Below are 20,181 nucleotides of genomic sequence, written 5' to 3'. Positions count from 1 at the left end.
ACGCTGCTGGTCAGGCATCTGCTTGGCAGATGTGGTGTAGCGTATATGGATTTGTCCGAACACAGTGACGCCTCCTTGACCTACTGACACTGATACTGATGCTGTCTGTCTGCGTCTATAAGTCTGTGTTTGTGTGAGAGACAGTATGGTTGTGCTGTGTGCAACTGCGTGCATGTACTTATCTACATGTGTGCGTGTGTGTGTGTGTGTGTGTGTGTGTGTGTGTGTTTGAGCAAGTAAACAGTTCACGTGTGACGCAGAAACAGAGAACTGAAACAAGTTTTGTTCAGACTCCAAACAGGATCAAGGATCCAAATCAGAAATCCTCTCGAGGTTAGCACACACATCAGCACTGTCCACACTGAAACCCTTATGGAAGAACATCTTCATGATCAGGCTCCCACGTACACTGGAATATTCCATCTTCCCATCTGCATGTGAGGCATAGTATCTCATGCTGGATTTGGAAAGAAGAATCCAAGCCATGCAACTGAGGATTTATTGCCAGATACTAGAAATCAGATCACATCATCAATGAACAAGTGCACCAAACCATCGAGCAGCACACTGGACCATATAAAAATTTGTGATTAAAGTTACAACAAAAAAATTAGTTGGTAACAAGATTCAATGCACGCACTTAAACAATCCTCCAGGAAAATGCTGAGATAGGGAGACAAAGGGGAAGACAAAGAAAAAAAAACAAACCCGATAGACTGACGACAGAATGGGCAGGAAAACCCTTTGCAGAGACCCAGGCTTTGACGTGCAACCAACAGACCTGGAGGAACCTAAAGAATGGTTCTTTTGTGCGGTGCCCCAATCACTCTGAGAATTTAATAGAGAAGAAAAAGAAGACAAACACAACTCTCAAGCAGGACAAATGTTACAATGTAACACACACGGCTAACAATACTGTGTCACGACTGTAAAAAGATGTTGACAGGCAAGTCCACAAAATACATGTGCATGATCACACACACACACACACACACACACACACTCAGAAAAGCACATACACACAAACTCAAACACATACAAAGACACGTAAACAACCAAAACAGACTTATAACAGAGTATCATTTTGTTCATACACTTGAGCAAAACAACCCTCAAAAAATAGCCCAGCGATCGTGGGGGAAGGCTCACCCAGCAGAATGACTCCCCCAATCAAGAACTGCACACGCAGCAGGTCTCGCCAGTTACAGGCCAGCAGCACCAACCACACCAGGCCATAGACGATGTACACCAGTCCCATGATGCCATAGAAAATGAGCAGTGGGTGGTCCTTGGCCGAGATGAAGTTCTCCTCCCCGTAGAAGGTGCGGATCGTCACTGGACATCACCATAACACACATATATCAGGGAAACATTACCAAATACTCAATACTTTATCATCGACAGGGAAACGCTACAAAATACACAATACTTTATCATCATCAGGGAAACACTACAAAATACATAATACTTTATCATTGTAAGAGAAACATTACAAAATACAAAATGCTTCACCATCATCAGGGAAACATTACAAAATACACAATACTTTATCATCGACAGGGAAACACTACAAAATACACAATTCTTTTATCATTGTCAGGGAAACGCTACAAAATACATAATACTTTATCTTCATCAGGGAAACATTACAAAATACACAATACTTTTATCATTGTCAGGGAAACACTACAAAATACAAAATGCTTCATCATCGTCAGGGAAACATTACAAAATACAAAATGCTTCATCATCATCATCAGGGAAACATTACAAAATACACAATACTTTATCTCCCGGGAAGTACACCATCCTCTCTTCCCTCCACAAAAAATCAGAAGTGGAGCCCCTAAAGCAGCTTGGTAATGATCCCCATTACCATTCTGGCAGCTCTGTCATGATCAGGACATGACGCTCTGCGTTCCTGCAGGCTACAGCGGCTGGGCCAGGAGGGAATTAATGGTGCTTGGGCAACCCAGTGCTTCCATTCACCTGTTTTTTCCACCCAGGATTCAGTGATTCCACTATTCCTTTGGGCTGTGTTCACATCTCTGAAGTCACTGATGTCTTCATCATTCGCTATGGACTTCTCATGAATTATCTCCATAAATAAATAAAATTAATTTGTGTATGTTACGTAAACACTGAGAATCATTCATTGAATAGGAATACATTAAAGACATTAAGTGTTTAGATGCTTGGTTGACACTAATGTTAAGTTGACATAAACCTGACAGACAACGATCATTATCATTTGCATGCATTATCACAGTAATGGAATTGGCATAAAAACAAGCATGCCATAATTCATCATACATTATGATTAACACTAAGTCATTAAAAGTATTGTTATCAATACAGAGTATAGAATACATACACTCATGCATGCACAAACACACACACATACATAAGCAAAGAACTATTTACTAATTAAGGAACTGATATTGAGATCTAACACACACACACACACACACACACACACACACACACACACAGAACTAATTAGCCACTTTTGAACTGAGATTTGCATATATCACTAAGTTGACTAACAAGCATCTTTGTCATTAAACTTATATACCTTGTCTTCCGGTGTTTTTTGTTATTGTTGTTTTTGTTGGGTTTTTTTGTGTTTGTTTTTTTGTCTTAAGCAAACAGTCACTTACTTGTTTAGAAAAACTCACAGGGTAAAAAGAATGGTTCTCAGCAAAGGTAACCCACCCTCATCTTTGAACAGGATGCCTATCATTTCTTCAGAGGATGCAGATGACCAACAGGTAATTCCCATCCACCCAGGTGAAATGAAATGAAATTATGGTGCTTAGAGCCTCGCCGACCACTAAGGCCATCTCAAGGCTATCGCTGCATTAATAACTACTACAAGGATAAAAAAAACAAAACAATTAAAATGAGTCACCACTTCAAACTTTCCACTCCAAAGTTTTAAAAAAACTTCCATAGTTTAAAACCTTCAAATCTGGTTAAAAATGTTCACTTCCCAGGTACACACATACACACACACACACACACGCGCGCACGCGCGCGCGCGCGCACCACTGCAAAACTTTAGCAGACCTGCCAATCCCTGAACAGGCTTTGACAGGATTATTTTCACCATCAGAGGGATATCTGGAAGACGGCAGGACTATATTCAGTATCACACCCAAAACAACATGGCACATTGCTTTTGCAGTTCTAAACACTTTTTTTTTCCTTCTTTTAATTACTATACTGCACATTTTCAAATATTTTTGCAGCAGACAATGGCATACTGACTGTCTTTGTATTTAAACACATTTACTTCCTCAAAACCCAAGGTTGCAATTCTGCAACAAACTGTCTCTCAGTTCACTGCCGTAGGATGGCCCCTTGAAATCTTGGCACTTGAGGATCATTAACGCCTCTGTGGTATCCAGACCCATGGAGGAAAGAAAATCATCTGATACTTCCTCACAGGGCTGGAGATTCTTCGCAAGCAGAGTTGCGTCTCAGCAACCTGTGTCCAACACACACTTCAACATGACGGCAGTGAAGTCAGAAGTTGCCAACTAGCACTGCCGCCAAGTGGTGTCTGGTTCCGCTTCTTCTAATTCAACATACACAGACCACCACATACTAAACCACACTCTGATCACAGTGCAGAGCAGCCAGACTGCAAGAGCAACACTTCCACAGTGCAGAATGCCACCACCACTCTCCAACGACAGCCCTACAGTGACTCTGCTGACATGAAACACCTTGACAGGAACTCATCCACTCATTCCAAGCATGGAGGTGGAGGGGAATTGAAACCAAGGTCACCATGAAAAGTGCGGTGTGAAAGGCCCACTCTCTGTTTCCTCTCCCCTTCCTTCATTTTTTTTTCACGTCTCTTGAAATAGAAGACATAAAATTAAAGATTACAATTACTACACTGCACACACACACATGTGCACACACACAGAGTGAACAAACTATCCCTTGCAAAACAGTTTCACATGCGCACACATACACATCACACAACATGCACATGTGTACAAATTCACACACACACATACAGCGTTCGAAGACAGTCCTTTGCTACACATTTTCACATGCACGCAGACACACACATGCACAACCCACCCCAAGCCCCCCAACACAGCATACACCCTTCCTTGGCAAACAGTTTCACGCACACAAATGTACACATTAATGTGAGCATGCATATACTATACTGTACTATACTGTACACGTACAAACAAAATACACTGGAGTGAAAAAAAATATCAGCAAAGGTTAACCCACCCTGAGCTTTGAATGTGCTGCCTTCCTTCTTTGGACGCAGGTGGATGACAAACAGGTAATTCCCATCCACCCAGGTACTGGCCACCACAGGGTGATCCAGCTGAACATGCAACAGTCAACCACAGAATGATAACTTTGTACACTTCATGTGTACTTTCGGTTTTTTGTTTTCTTTTGGCATTCGGGGGCTGCAATGCCCCTGTTCAATTGTGTGTAGATCTGCAAATGGGCTTTTACAAATTTGACCGTTTCTATCCCATACAGGCAACAAATCTTCTGTTCTGGTGGATGTGTATACTGGATATGTTCCCATTTCCACAACCATTGCAAACTCCATAATGGATCAACCAACAAAATGAGAGTAACATAGAAATGTGTGTGGACTGGTTTGTTTTTGTTTTTTTTCTATTTCCTAGTTATAGCATTCACATTTGTTTTTGTTTTTCTTAAGAAGTTAAGGTTAAAGGTCCAATACTCTTTTTCAGCCATAGGAACAGTGAATTCATATTTACTGAGTCAAGGGCTTGGCACAGGAAGTGGGGCCCAATCTTCTCTTTCCACCATTTTAACCCATTCAACCCTGGAGAGTTTCAGCCTTGGCAGGCTTCCATGTCATACTAATGCGGCAAAAACACAGAAAATATACTGTTTTTCCTCCAAAATAACTGTGACACATGCAGAAATAATGTAGAAGTTAGTTCCCTTTCTATGAGATTTATGCACATGTAGGGACATGAAAAAAGTTTTAATGAGACAACTTTTTACGCCAGGGCATTACTCGGGTGCAGGATTCAATGAGTTAACCTACATCAACCAACGTCAAGTGTCCATTCAAACCTGGGTGGAGTGAGAAAATCAGAGAAAATCCCCTTAAAAGAGAGGTGTGATGGCAGAGTCGATTAAGCGTTGGACTTCTGATCAAGAGTTTACAAATGATCAGGGTACGAGGCCCCATTTCAGAAATGTGTTGTGTCCTTGGGAAAGGCATCTTATTCCAATCTAAGGATGTTTGAAACAAAAAACAAATAAAACTAATCTTCAAAGGAGAAAGAATACAATTATTCATAAATCCATTTGTAAAAACAAATTATTTGAATGAACATTTCCTAAAGTGATGGTGAAAAGAAAAAACAAAAACAAAAAGAACTGAAACTGTAATCAAATGAGCACTAAAGGGTATATTACCTGCTTTAGTTTGTCAGCTGGCTTGGAAGCCTGAAAATAACAACAACAAAAAAACAGAAAAAGATGGCCTGTATCAGCACTCTTCTAAACTGCACAAGACATTCTTAATTTACTACAATTCATGGAAAACAGTGCTGTTTCTACACAACTCACACAGCTGAATTCCACCTGCACTATGACCATGTTGTTACCTACAAGGATTCATTCCACACACACCAGCAAACTGCCTCTGCATACCTCTGTGCTACCACAGATCTCTCATAAACATTCAAACACAATGACCCCTGTCACACAACAGGAATATCAAATTATCTGTAGACATTCTGATGACATGAAACAAATCACATCTCACAGTCATATTCTTACACTGTGCCCAAATCTATTTAATATAAGCAAACATATCTTGTGCTTCTGCAGTATTCACAGTTAATAAGTTGACCAGTGCACAAACATGCACAAGCACGCACACACACACATGCGTGAACAGACCCCAACATCAACAAGTATAGTAAAGTATAGTAAAAATGTTACATGCATCTGTGGTAAGCAGTTCAGCTTGCATCATTGTTTGTTTCACTGTCAGCAGTTACATACCTTCTTGCCCAACTATTCTGCAAATGATTTTTGGAAAGTTATTTCTGACGAGGTTCTTATGGTCAAACTTTCTCAGGCATTAGTTCATAGCCCCATTTCTACATTCCTTTAATGTACTTCAGAATTGTGTTAGTAGTTTCTGATTATTATTAGCATTATTGAATTGTTTCTGTTAAATGTAACTGCATGTTAGTTATGCATTTTTTCGTAGTTTTCTACCTTTTCTGTTTTCCTCTTCCCCCACCCCCATCCCCCCACTTTTTTTTTTTAATCGTCTAATATCACTGATAGTAAAAAGACACTAAACTAAAGAACGAACTCCAACATCCGTCACCTTTGTCACACTAGATCTATCTGCACCAGCAGACTCTGCCCTCTTCTTCCTGGAGGGAGGAGAAGATGTGGCTTTGCTGCCTGATGGCCCTGGGGTAGCCCCGCCTTTGTGTGCCGTGTCAGAATTAGATGGGACAGGAGTCCCTGCACCAGTCCCCGGCTTGCCAGTGTCTGCAGACGCGCCCTCCTTGTCAGGACCCGGCTGATCAGGGGAGGAGGGGGCGTTGGGAGGAGCTGGCGTCTTCGGGGCATTTGAAGACACTGCTGTTTTTTTGGTGCCACTGTCAGCAGTGGAGGAGTCCGATGTCTTGCTCTGGGTTGTAGAGTTCTGGGGAAATTGTGGAATATGTGTCAGTTCAGCAAAGTTCACTGGCACACTGCAGTGATCACTATTAAAAACTAACCCTGGTGGATATCATCTGCATCAGTGTCAACACACTTCTGCCAATCCTACAATGATGCTAATCAACAAATGAAAAACAAAGAACACGGATCAACAAATGAAAAAAAAAAAAGGTATATCTTCAATTCAGATACAATTAAAAAAACATTTGTGAACCAACCAATGTGATCTCATTCCACCCCTCAATAGCAATGTTTCAACAGTTCTGTTTATACTTCATTGTTAAACCACGGCTAATTATTGAAAGTAGGAAACATAATTAAGCATATCATACTGAGACACACATGTTCACACCCCAAAACATGGTGCACACAGAAACACACACACACACACACACACACACAGGTAATACAGCACAAACAACATGCACTCATACAAGCCATAAAGGAAAGAGAAGCTAAAACTGTGAATCATCTATAAAATGAAATTGAAACCTGAACTGCTTAACTTTACCTTGGCTGTTTGTGGAACATTGAACACTTGCAGTTTCTGACCAGGCATTCCCTGAAACAAACATTTCAAAATGTGAAAATCATTTGAGTGAAAAGCATTCCTTTGTATAACCCCGTCTGGCTAGCACACTGATCAAGTCAAACTGGTGCAAGCAATACCAGTTATTTTGCTCTGTTGGGCAATTTCTGTGGCTGAAATGGTGTTACAATACCCTCCCATGTGGAGTTCTTGCTCAGCCAATCAGCATGATTCGTTCCTTCAGTGCTGAACACTTCCACTTTATTCATTCTATTACAGTGAAACAGAACAATGAACAGGTTTATGTCCTATTTCCCAACCTTTTTCACTTTCTTTATGTGCATGTTGCCTTTATGTTTTGTGAATGTCTCACTTGACTCAATTTCTTCAAGTGTTCATCAAAGTCCAATTTACTTCTTGAACACAGCATGTGAATGGAGTGAGCACCAAATGCAATCATGTTTCGTAGCTCAACACAAACGCACATGGCCAGAACATTCCATTCAAATGAGTTCATGTGCTGGGTCTCCATCATGATCACTGTCACCACAGCAAAAAGCAAGGGATTTGGGGAAATGTCATTTCCCTAATATATAACCCAGGTGCCGCTCCCCTGAAACCTTGCAACAGCTTTCCTAACAATGACGTTTTGCCTGACTGGCTTCCTCACACAATGAAAACTTCACCAATTGCAGAAAAAGGTCTTTGGGGTTTTTTATTTTGTTTTGGATTCAATGACTGGTGCAATGGCTGAATGGTTAAAGCACTGGATTCTTGCCGGAGTTTCCTGATTTCGATTCCCGGTTTCAGCACGTCTGGAGATTTTTCCTATCTCCCAGGGCAACATATGTGCAGACCTGCCAGTTCTTGAACCCCCTCGATGTGTATAAGCATGCAGATCAAATACACATGTTTAAGATACTGTAATCCATGTCAGCATTTGGTGGGTTATGGAAACAATAACATATCCAGCATGCACGCCCTGAAAACAAAATATGACTGCCTTCATGGTGGAATTTAAAAAATAAAGAAAATGGTTATACATGTTAATACATGTTAAACATTATATCTCTGTGTGTGTGAGTGACTTAAACCTGACTGAAAGACACAGGAAATGATGGATGAGCACCCAAAAGACAGCCCTCAGTTGGCTCTACCTGGGTAGGCAGCCTATTATGCAAATGACTGTGTTTATATAGTGCTCAGAGCTTGGTCTCTAACCAAGGATAGGCACTGTATAAGTATCCATATCATCATCATCATCATCACTCCTTTATTCATCCAATTTGTAACTATCCTCATGCCAGTTTCCATGGACAAGACGCTGACATCTGTCCAGGAGATCTAGTACATTTTGTTTCTGTAACGTTCCTCCGCTGATGTCAAGGAGGACCTGTTAGTGCTTTTATGTTTGCTGCTGCTGTTGTTGCTCTTTTTGCACTGATGACTTAGTCCTGGATGTATCACCATTATTCATGCCGTTAAATTCATCACATGTTAACATACATAATATCAAAATAAATTAAGCATTCATTGTCATTTAAAGTTTAGTCTTCAGGATGGTCTCATAAGTACCTTAAAGAGTACAGTATATGGTGGACTTCTGCCTTGAATTTTCAGTCTGGTAATCTCTTTTTTCCTAATCTCAAAAGCAGTGCCTGCCTAACATCATACTTACCTCCAGCTTGAATTCCTCTTCAGAGCAGCTGTGACTGGAGCTCCCGTTCATCCATTCCACGTTATACAAAACGTTGAGTTCATAATAGGGCTTAATCATATATCGTCCTATGCCTTCCTGAATGTGCACAATAAGAATCAGAATCAAAAATAACTTTAGTTTTATCATCTCAGGAAAAGAAATTGAGTATGGTGATGTCCACAGTACATACAGAGTGTAACAGTAAAGGAAACACACACACTCACTCATAGCAAAGCAAGTCTGATAAAAACATCACCTTCCCACTATTTAAACATCACACACAAACATACATGCCTGTATGCATGCACCCATGCTTTCTTTTTTTTTGCATGTATACTTGTTCAACATACTGTACATATACGGTGGTCCTTATTAACCCGTTGCCTATCTTGGGACGTGAGACTTGTGTCCTTTTTGTTGCACTGTTGTATGTCCACAGAACATGCTCTCACATTCCATTTTTATCAACAATTCACGGTTGATGATTAAAGAGAAATGACTTACTTTGTTTCTCTCTGTCTTCTAGAATGTTTGAAGATTGTTTACATCCATTGGACATGTATGGTTCATACTGTATGACTCGTAGGCAAATGGAAATTCCGAAGTCACCTGCAGATATGGTTGGTCAAAATGGTGTTGTCTGGCTAAGATCAGTCTCGGCTCATTTTTCAAAGGTTTTCAGCCTTAAAAGTGGCTCAACAAATACTGAAAGATATGGACAGTGGGCAAGATGCCCTGTGTCATGGTGAGGGTGGTGATTCAGGTACACATTTGGCATATGATGATAACAGTCACCACCCACTTCACGACACAGGGTGAAAATAACAGAGATGTAAGTTTTGTGCTTGAGACTGGTCAGGCTGTGTCTGTGGCATGCCAGGAGTAATGTAACAGTGGATATGAACCAGCTGCCAGTACAAGTACTGTCACAGTACATATGAAGCTTGAAAGGGAAGGGGTGTGAGGAGAGTGGCAGTCAGTCCAGCTCGCCACCAACAGGTGGAGAGACAAGACAAGACAAGACAAATTCTTTACAAGACAAATTCTTTATTTCGAGGATAATAGATAAGCACTGGTGTGTGTTTTTTTACATCCAGTCCCTGCCCTGAATAGGGTCTACACTACACAATATTTAATAAAATGAAAGCATGGTGTTAGTAGAGATACATAATAGAGGAAAAAATATACATAAATCAAAACAAAACAACACACACACATACACACACAACACACACAAACACGAACACACACACACACACACACACACACACGCACACAAACACACACACACATGGCATACATGCACTAGCATGGTGTTAGTAAAATGCATAGGGAAAAAAATGAAAGAAACAAACACACACAACACACATCGCACTACACACCAGAATGGGGGATAGAGGGTGAGGAAGGTAATGGGGAGGGGAGGGCGGTATCTATTGGCTGGGTGCCAACTGAGAGCTAGTTGGCCCAGTTTACTTTTCATCACACTGTGGTGTAATACTCATTTTATACCGGGTCAAGGGCACCCAATGAAAAAAAAAACACCCGGAAATCCTGGAATTATTTGTAATGTAGAGAATTATTAATCACATGATTTCATGGAAATTTTCTTTGACTCGGAATCAAAACAACAATAACAACAGTTATACAAAGGCATCATTTCAACTTTATCACCATCTAAAAGTACAATGTATAAACAATCATCACACAAACTTTCAAGGCATTTTTTGTATTTGAGGAAGTAGTGCTTTTTTTTCCCTAGCTTTTTTTTTCTCCTCTTCTTCTTCTTTTTTTTCTTCTTTATTTCCACTCAGGTGGAAACCATATGTTTTTCCTTAGCACACAGGAATAACAAAATTGCTGAAACGTTTGGCAGGCAATGGGTTAAACAATACCAAGCTGCACAACACACAGCAACGGTTAAACAAATAAGGCATAGAAACAGCAATTACAGGCCCAGAAACATCTATGGTGAAATAAATCCCTTTATTATTTCATAAAATGCAACATCATAAATTCATAACTAAAAATATAGCATAAAAATAAAAATATCAACTCCACAGTTTATACATTACTTCCTAAATTGACGACTTTTTATCCCTCATCTCTCTCTCTCTCCCTTCCTCACATTCAGAAGAACACACACATTTGCACGCAAGCTGGAATGAGCACAAACACAATCAAGAGTTCAAGACTCCATTCACATTTTCATCAGCACTTCAATATTCACACTCTTAAGAGTCAACAATAAATTGTGGCTCATTCAACAACAATAAACAGTCTTTGGTTCATTCTCATTGTGGTCTACTAATTCAAGATTTATCACCAGCTAAGTTCTGGAAACAAATGCTGACGATCAACCAATTTGGGGAAATTTACAGATGAATTATGCAACATAATTCAAAGCAAAGTCCTCTGATTGCATATAACTTGTGCGCCAAAAACATTAAAAACCATCGGCAATGCATTATCTTAAGGTGTTAATCATGCTTGTAATAAAAAAAGAAAAAGAAAAAAAGATCATTTAGAATTTTACCATTGGATATTTATGACTGCATACTAGCAACTACATAAACTTTGCATACTGACTGAAAACTACTTTTTGACATCGTTGGTGCCTACTTAATGCAAGCATTCTACACTGTTTTACTCAAGAACAAAGCCACAAATGGAAGTTGGTATGGTTGCAAGGTTATAGCTGTCATACCCTTCTTTATGTTTTGAAGTGAAACTGCTTCAGATATTAATTAATCAAAAAGATTTTGCATTTGCTTAAACTCTGTGCGTCACGTTTCTTCATGAGCATAGCAGTAGAAATTGTCTTCCCAATAAAATCAACAGAGGCACAAAACCATGCCAGCGCTTGGAAACTTCTCTCTAAGATTCCCAAAATAGATGTTATCAAACCATGTTTTCCATTCAGTTAATTCCCTTGAGTCTTTCTGACAACAGTGGGCTGATCAATGACAGTAAGTTGTGAGTGTTCACTACAGATCAAATACAGAAATTCCATTACTTTTGAAGGTCATTGAATGCTGAGTTTATTTTATAAACTTTACATCCCTTCTTTCATATATACTTTAGCTTAACTGATTGATTTCAGACATTTTGTTAAATGCTGAGTTTATTTTATAAACTCTACATCCCTTCTTTCACATATACTTTAGCTTAACTGATTGATTTCAGACATTTTGTTAAATGCTGAGTTTATTTTATAAACTTTACATCCCTTCTTTCACATATACTTTAGCTTAACTGATTGATTTCAGACATTTTGTTAAATGCTGAGTTTATTTTATAAACTTTACATCCCTTCTTTCATATATACTTTAGCTTAACTGATTGATTTCAGACATTTTGTTAAATGCTGAGTTTATTTTATAAACTTTACATCCCTTCTTTCACATATACTTTAGCTTAACTGATTGATTTAAGACATTTTGTTAAATGCTGAGTTTATTTTATAAACTCTACATCCCTTCTTTCATATATACTTTAGCTTAACTGATTGATTTAAGACATTTTGTTAAATGCTGAGTTTATTTTATAAACTCTACATCCCTTCTTTCACATATACTTTAGCTTAACTGATTGATTTCAGACATTTTGTTAAATGCTGAGTTTATTTTATAAACTCTACATCCCTTCTTTCACATATACTTTAGCTTAACTGATTGATTTCAGACATTTTGTTAAATGCTGAGTTTATTTTATAAACTCTACATCCCTTCTTTCACATATACTTTAGCTTAACTGATTGATTTCAGACATTTTGTTAAATGCTGAGTTTATTTTATAAACTCTACATCCCTTCTTTCACATATACTTTAGCTTAACTGATTGATTTCAGACATTTTGTTAAATGCTGAGTTTATTTTATAAACTCTACATCCCTTCTTTCACATATACTTTAGCTTAACTGATTGATTTCAGACATTTTGTTAAATGCTGAGTTTATTTTATAAACTCTACATCCCTTCTTTCATATATACTTTAGCTTAACTGATTGATTTCAGACATTTTGTTAAATGCTGAGTTTATTTTATAAACTCTACATCCCTTCTTTCATATATACTTTAGCTTAACTGATTGATTTCAGACATTTTGTTAAATGCTGAGTTTATTTTATAAACTCTACATCCCTTCTTTCATATATACTTTAGCTTAACTGATTGATTTCAGACATTTTGTTAAATGCTGAGTTTATTTTATAAACTTTACATCCCTTCTTTCATATATACTTTAGCTTAAATGATTGATTTCAGACATTTTGTTAATTCTGTTATGTTATGGTCGTGCTTGTGCTGTGCGACTCCACTTAAAATTTACATGGCTTTACCTGAACCACTACAATTTTCAGTGAAAAAAAAAAAAAAAAAAAAAAAAATCAGACCTTTCTAAAATGTGAAAAGCAGCATGAAAAGAAAAGAATAAAGGCTTGAACACGTACATCTAGGTCAGTGTTTAATTCATCATTCCTCTTTGTAAAATGTGTCATGTCGCAAGCATTTTGCCATTAGGTTTATTGCCCAATTTGGAGAATATCAGTTTGTGTTGCATGTTGATAATGACTGTGTTTCTTAGAGTTCATGATGTATATATATATATATATATATATATATATAGAGAGAGAGAGAGAGAGAGAGAGAGAGAGAGAGAGAGAGAATTACTTCATTTGAACAAAGTTCTGTTTAAATGTTGGAAAAAAAAAAAAAGTAGAGCTGTACCATTCGTGATGTGCGTCTCATCTGGTTTCTAAGCATGCTAAAACATGCGCATGAATTTGTTGTTATATGTCAAGTGTATTAGAAGTCTTCCAGGGAAATTAAGTTGCTTCTGTTAGATTTCTGTGTCCAGTATAAAGCACTTTTAGACAGTGTCACAAGTGTCACTGACATGTACATCCCCACATTATCTGTATATAAGTTGGAAATAAATAACTCGTTGTTTTCTTACAATTACGCCTGAAAATAAAAAGGATTTAGATTATTTAACAACCAGTTTAAACTGTGTTTAACCAATTTAAAATGTGCTTCATTTCCCATTTTGTGTGACCAACACTGAAGAATGACCCATATCAAACATTCGTAAGCACTTACCTGCGTTTTGATATTGTTAATCTCGTCTGTTGCCGAAATGAATTCCATGGCACATGGAGACATTTGTAATAACCAGCCGATTTCAACACCATCTTTGTCACAATCCAGCGACACTGCACACAAGCATATTATAACAGCACAAAATTTTTAAACAGTTGCATTCCATTTCATAAATAATAATATGATATTATAATAATCAATACATACAAAGCACAGGCTATTCTGAGTTAATAACTTAAATAACCAATGTTAAAGACACAACACCACATAAAATAACAATCCATACATTCAATAATCAGTAGGTAAATGAATTTAATGATGGATATATATATATATATATATATATATATATATATATATATGTCGCTGAAAAGTCAGACCTGAAAACTAAACTAGCTTAGTTTTATCCTGAGCTGATTTTTTATTTAAAACAAAACACATAAATGACAAAGGCGTAAATCCCTCAACCAAAATAGCTGACCACATAATTATATGCAAGGCAAAATCACTGACCTGTCACCAAGAGTTTGCTGTCCTTGTACATATGTTTGGATACTGCTTTGTATCGACGGTCCTGTTGGAAACAATGTGATCATACACAATCAAGAGAAGCAATAAACAGAACATATCAGTTGTTTGTTTGCTTCCTTCCTTGCCTTTTTAAGTTTAACCCTTCCTTTCAAAAGCAAATATTGAACAACACACACACACACACACACACACATATATATATATATAATATGTTTTCTTTTTATTATAGAAACATATTTTTGGTCATGAGAAAAAGAAAAAAATGGAGCTGTTATAAATGACAATAATTTCATGTGACACCCTCATGTACCTAAAGACCAGTACATGTATAGTAATGGTATACGTGAATCTGTTGGAATCTTTTTTTCTTTTTGTTTAAAGGCTTAGAATAGAAACACACTTTCTTACATTTTTTCCCCAGAGGTTCTTGTGTGTCCTATGTGCATGGCAAAGTAACTTTGTACAATACTGTACAAAGCACAAGCATGATATCAGACCTCATAAAATGATTTAATAGAAATGTGACAGGTCTTTTCTGTGGTGAAAAAAAAATCTTCTGTTTTATCTTTTACCAGGCTTCAATTGCAAACTTAGTTTGACTGTAAGTTTTGAGACATGATGTCAACAGAAAATAAAAATTAGATTTGTGTGTAACGTGGGTAGGAGTTATGTTTTCAGCCATATCAAAATAATAAAATATCATATTTGAAAGTATCAAACTCTGATCGATGAAGCACTTTAATGGGATTCAATGTTGAATGCATGGGCAAAGACTTACAAGAAGTCTAGGAGAACCCTCTATCAGAAACTATTAACAAAAGGCAAGTTTTGGCACTTTTTTTTTGTTTGTTATATATCTTAGCATATGCTGTAAAGCTGATGAAATCTGTGCAGGCACAAGCAAACACAACATTAAATTGATTGATGTTGTGCAATAAAGAGAGGCAACTCAAAATGGCAAACATAATTATATCCACTCCCCGAGTCTTCCATTCAGATTGGCATTTTTATTTTCATTTTCATTTTTTTTAGGTTGCAAATGGTTGACCCAGAAACAGGGCTGGTCTGGTCAGCTGGTTAGGACAAATACAATTTTCTTTTTTTGGGGGGTGAAGGGGGGGTAGGGAGAGGGGCGTGGGGCGGTGAAAGGGTTCCAATGGTTCCAATAAATCATTTTAATATCTATATAAACTTTACATTATGAATATTTTAATATGTGAAGCGAAAATTAACCACTTAGATCTAAATAATGCTTCATTGACAACACATGCACCTACAGGCACTCCAGTGAACTATTCACACCAACAGTAAAAGCAATGTGACATTGTATATTTCTCATTATTTTCTGATTCCAACACACACAAATATAATATAAAACACAATGTGACAATACGGCCAAACACATAATGAGAACCAAGATAAGCAAATCTTTTCTTTTTATATATAATATACCGAAACTAGCATCTCTGTGAAAACATAACTTGGTTAGAGTGACAATCTGACAAAGAGAGAAAGATATTGACTCACTAATTGAAACAAGGAATTTATGATGCTGAAATTGGATATTACCATCTTTATAAACGAATGTCCCAGTTTACCTCGTCCATATCGAAAATCCATTTGCCCTGTTCTGGTTCAGCCAAAACAGAAACTGAGAAGAGACCCACAAGAATGGTAACGACATAACCCATCATTTATTGACAACACGGAAGTATCATTCAGCAGCGAATGCTGCTGTTTCGAACACACGGAAAAACAAAGCAACTATAATATCAATCCAAACTCATCAAACAGGTCATCAGTTATGAAAAGCAAAATAGTACATAAAATGCGCAGTTATATTTGAATGAAAAAATATCGTCTGCTCGGCTGCCATCTGAAAAACATCTCATCTCCGGAGTACAGCCGCAACGCACACACACACACACACACTTCCTCCAATTCCCTTGTACAGCCTCTCTCCTTTCCCACCCCTCAAATCGCTTCTGTTTCAGTGTCAAGGAGGCGGTGTAAAAACATGCGGACTGATAACGTTAGCGCATCTGCTGTCTGCTAGTCTTCTGAAGAGAGACTGAAGTGTCACTGGGGTGCTACATTGAAGAACTGTTCACCAATACTACAGTAATGTTAATCAATGTGTAGTGATCTCTCTCTCTCCGTCTTACAACTACATTCACCTGCTCCCCTCCAGTGAAACACACACACACACATACACACACTCACACACACACACACACACACACACACACTCCCCGGCACCCACACACACTGTGAACCCCCCTCCCCCTGGCCACACACACACACAGATACACACACGCACCGTCTGTGACAAACACACTCACACCTCCGTTTCCAAGCTTAACAGTAAAACTGATTCACCTCGACTCAGTGAAATGAATGTATGCTGACAAAGTAAACACACACACACACACACACACACACACACACACACACACACAGTGAGCGATTATCAAGGCACTCACATAAGCAGCATGGAGCAGGGCTCAGAAATAGGTATATACTCACACACGCAGAACAATGCAGTGCTCAAAGATACACATACAGGCAGCACATAGCTGTGATTGGAAGATACCCCCCCCCCCCCCCCGAGCCACCCCCCCCCCCCCCCACACACACACACACACTGGCACACACACACACACACACATAATTCCCACATGCTGTAGTGTTGGCCTAGAGGTAACGCATCCGCCTAGGAAGCGAGATAATCTGAGCACACAGGTTCGAATCACACCGGCAGTCGCTAGTATTTTGTCCCTAGACCTTGAGTGGTGGTCTGGAAACTAGTCAGCATCAGTTCAGATGAGACGATAAACTGAGGTCTTGTGTGCAGCATGCATTTAGCGCACGTAAAAGAACCCACAACAACCGGCATAAGCCGGGGTTGTCCCTGGCAAAATTCTGTAGAAAAATCCACTTCGATAGGAAAACAAATAAAACTGCTTGCAGAAAAAAAACGAAAAAAAGGGGGGGTGGCACTGTCAGTGTAGCAATGCGCATTCCTGAAGAGAGTAGCCCGAAATCTGTTGTGACAAAAAAGAGTAATACAAATACAAATAAACATACTCAGCATACAACGGTGCTCCAGGTACCGGCACACGCAGCATGGAGCGGCGCTCATTATACTCACACATGCAGCATATAGCGGTGCTCAAGATACCCACACATGGAGCACGCAGCAGTGCTCAAGATACCCACATACAAATCATTTGGCAAACTCTGTAAGAACTAACTGCGAAGGGAAGGGGCTGAAGGTGAAATAAGACAGATAAGTCTTTGATTGCACTCAGACCTATGATGGATGACAAGCTGTGTCAAAATATTATCAAATCAAATGGTAGATAAGGAAGTTGAAATGTTATCTAAAATCAGTTGCTTACCAACTGCTAATCATTCGGTTAATATTTGTGATTTTAATGAGAAAATATAGTCAAACTTAGCTACAGTCAGCATAAATATCAAACTGTTTGTATTCTATCTGCTTACAAATATTTGATTTAGGTTGCTGCCAACATTTGTAAATAGTATGGGTAAATAGCACCACAGAATAATAAAAAAATATATGGTCGCAGTCAGTATTTGTTTCACTTGGGGAAAATAACTTAAAAATCACACTTAGCTGCAGTCGATAGTGTGTGTGTGTGTGTGTGTGTGTGAGAGAGAGAGAGAGAGAGAGAGAGACAGAGAGAGACAGAGAGAGACAGAGAGAGATCGTGTGTGCATGTGAATGTGTGTAGTGTGATGTGTTTGTGTCTGTGAAAGAGAGAGAGAGTGTGTGTGAAGGAGAGAGGGAGAAAGAGAGAGAGAGATAGTAGGCGTTTGTGGCTGTGGGTGTAGGTAATACAGAATTGTATACACATAGTATGACAAGGTACTGAGCTGTTTATCAACAGAAGTGTGAGAAATATATATGTGTGTGTGCATATATATATATATCTTATACAACAGAATTTGTTCAATACAAACAAAAACCGGGTACTTTTTGAAAACCAGTTTATTTCCCAAATAAACCCTGTACAATTTATGCACCTTCTTTGAAATATAAATAAAGAAAAATACAAGCAAAATATCTGGGACAATCACCTCAAAGGTAATGTACCCTTTAACCACATGCCCCACATTTTTTAAAAACACATTCTTAATTTCATTTTTTAAATATAATGGAAAGAGAAGACCACACACACACACACACACACACACACACACACACACACACACACTCACAAATGTAGAAGCGGAAGGCAAGGATGAGATGGAGGAGGAGAAGAAAGAGATACACTGAACGGGTTATTTGCAACAGTCAAAATAATCCATCCATATTTTATGAATACTGTCAGAAGGCTGATGCGTTTACTCGTTCGTGCACAAGAACTCAAGTTCATAACTCTCAGCTTCCAACAGACACAGTATGAGATCCCATCATTTACGCAGCGAAAAAATAACATATCAAAATAGATTAATCACATTTTTGTCAACTCTCTCTTAATACTATATGAATCATCATCTTATATTACTTCATATGTAATTTAATTCATTTCATTTTCCCGTCCAGATCAATGAAAATCCACTGACATATTCTCTCTTCCTCTTAAAAGAAAAAAAAAAGGAAGCCGTTTTCGAGCACACAGTCTTTTCTGCTTGTAAAAGCACCTATTACACTGGGAAGGGAAGTTTACAACACTGGTCAGGTCACTGGCACACTATGTTACAATGTCAGAAACCCTCTAACATCCAAAGACAGTTAACGCACAAACGGATGTAACACGGCAGCACGTATTGAACAACAAAAGGATTTCCATTTACTTACCAGAAACAGTAGGTAAATGTGTCTATAATTTACTTCACCTGGAAAAAAACTGTTCCTCTGCCAGTGTGTAGCACAATGAATTCACACACAGTCCAGTACTCAAGGTGCAAAAACATCAACACACTTCGTACTTTTGCCATCCCAATACGGCTTTACAGCAAGACGTCAGGTGGGGATGTGATTTCCCTAGACACCCAACAAAAGAGTTATAAGCTAGAGGACATACAGCCCTCAGCTCTGCTTCTCCAAGTGACCCTCTCTTGCGTTTGATTGTACCACACTTAAATACTTTACTTTTTTACACAGGTGAAAATCACTTACCCAAAGTCTCATTAACCCATTAACCCCCTTCACACTTTGTGCCAAACTGAGCTGAAAGCACCACCCGGTATAACCCCCAACCCCCGCTCCCCGTGAAATTCACATCCAAAAAACCTCGGCGTTGCCCTTGACAACACACTGTCCATGCAAAAATTTATCAGTCAGACATGTCAATCCTGCTACTGTCAATTGCGGCGCATCAGTTCCATCCGGAAATATCTGTCCATTGACGCAACATCTAGACTTGTTTCTCTCATTCTCTCTCGCCTTGACTACTGTAACTCTCTATTGTCTGGTTTGCCTACTTCACCCATTCAGTCCCTTCAGCGCATACAAAACTCTGCTTCCTGACTCGTCCTCAGAAAGAAAAGATCTGAGCACATCACTCCTCTTTTGCAACATCTCCACTGGCTCCCTGTCTCACACAGAAGACAGTACAAGATCAGCACTCTATGTT

The 20,181-nt window shown here is 38.6% G+C and overlaps 1 protein-coding gene across 3 annotated transcripts in view; it reads right to left on the bottom strand.

The window, feature by feature from the left end:
• Window positions 1-16,468, bottom strand: part of LOC143295747 (transmembrane protein 87A-like) — an 87,056-nt gene extending 70,588 nt beyond the window's left edge. The window contains exons 1-9 of one of the 3 annotated variants that reach the window (XM_076607369.1): window positions 16,145-16,468; window positions 14,558-14,618; window positions 14,045-14,157; window positions 8,925-9,041; window positions 7,229-7,279; window positions 6,374-6,700; window positions 5,446-5,475; window positions 4,261-4,360; window positions 1,150-1,335 (exon numbers count right to left, since the gene is read on the bottom strand). In XM_076607369.1, the coding sequence (XP_076463484.1) occupies window positions 1,150-1,335; window positions 4,261-4,360; window positions 5,446-5,475; window positions 6,374-6,700; window positions 7,229-7,279; window positions 8,925-9,041; window positions 14,045-14,157; window positions 14,558-14,618; window positions 16,145-16,195 (1,036 nt within the window). In that variant the 5' untranslated portion in view covers window positions 16,196-16,468. The remainder of the gene's footprint in view (window positions 1-1,149; window positions 1,336-4,260; window positions 4,361-5,445; window positions 5,476-6,373; window positions 6,701-7,228; window positions 7,280-8,924; window positions 9,042-14,044; window positions 14,158-14,557; window positions 14,619-16,144) is intronic. The other 2 variants (XM_076607368.1, XM_076607370.1) reach the window with 2 other exon arrangements.
• Window positions 16,469-20,181: the final 3,713 nt, after the last annotated feature.

This window comes from Babylonia areolata, chromosome 21 (genome assembly GCF_041734735.1).
Source record: "Babylonia areolata isolate BAREFJ2019XMU chromosome 21, ASM4173473v1, whole genome shotgun sequence".
Taxonomy (NCBI): domain Eukaryota; kingdom Metazoa; phylum Mollusca; class Gastropoda; order Neogastropoda; family Buccinidae; genus Babylonia; species Babylonia areolata.
The sequence above is the reverse complement of the archived record's forward strand: the minus strand, read 5'-3'. Positions and strand labels throughout refer to the sequence as shown.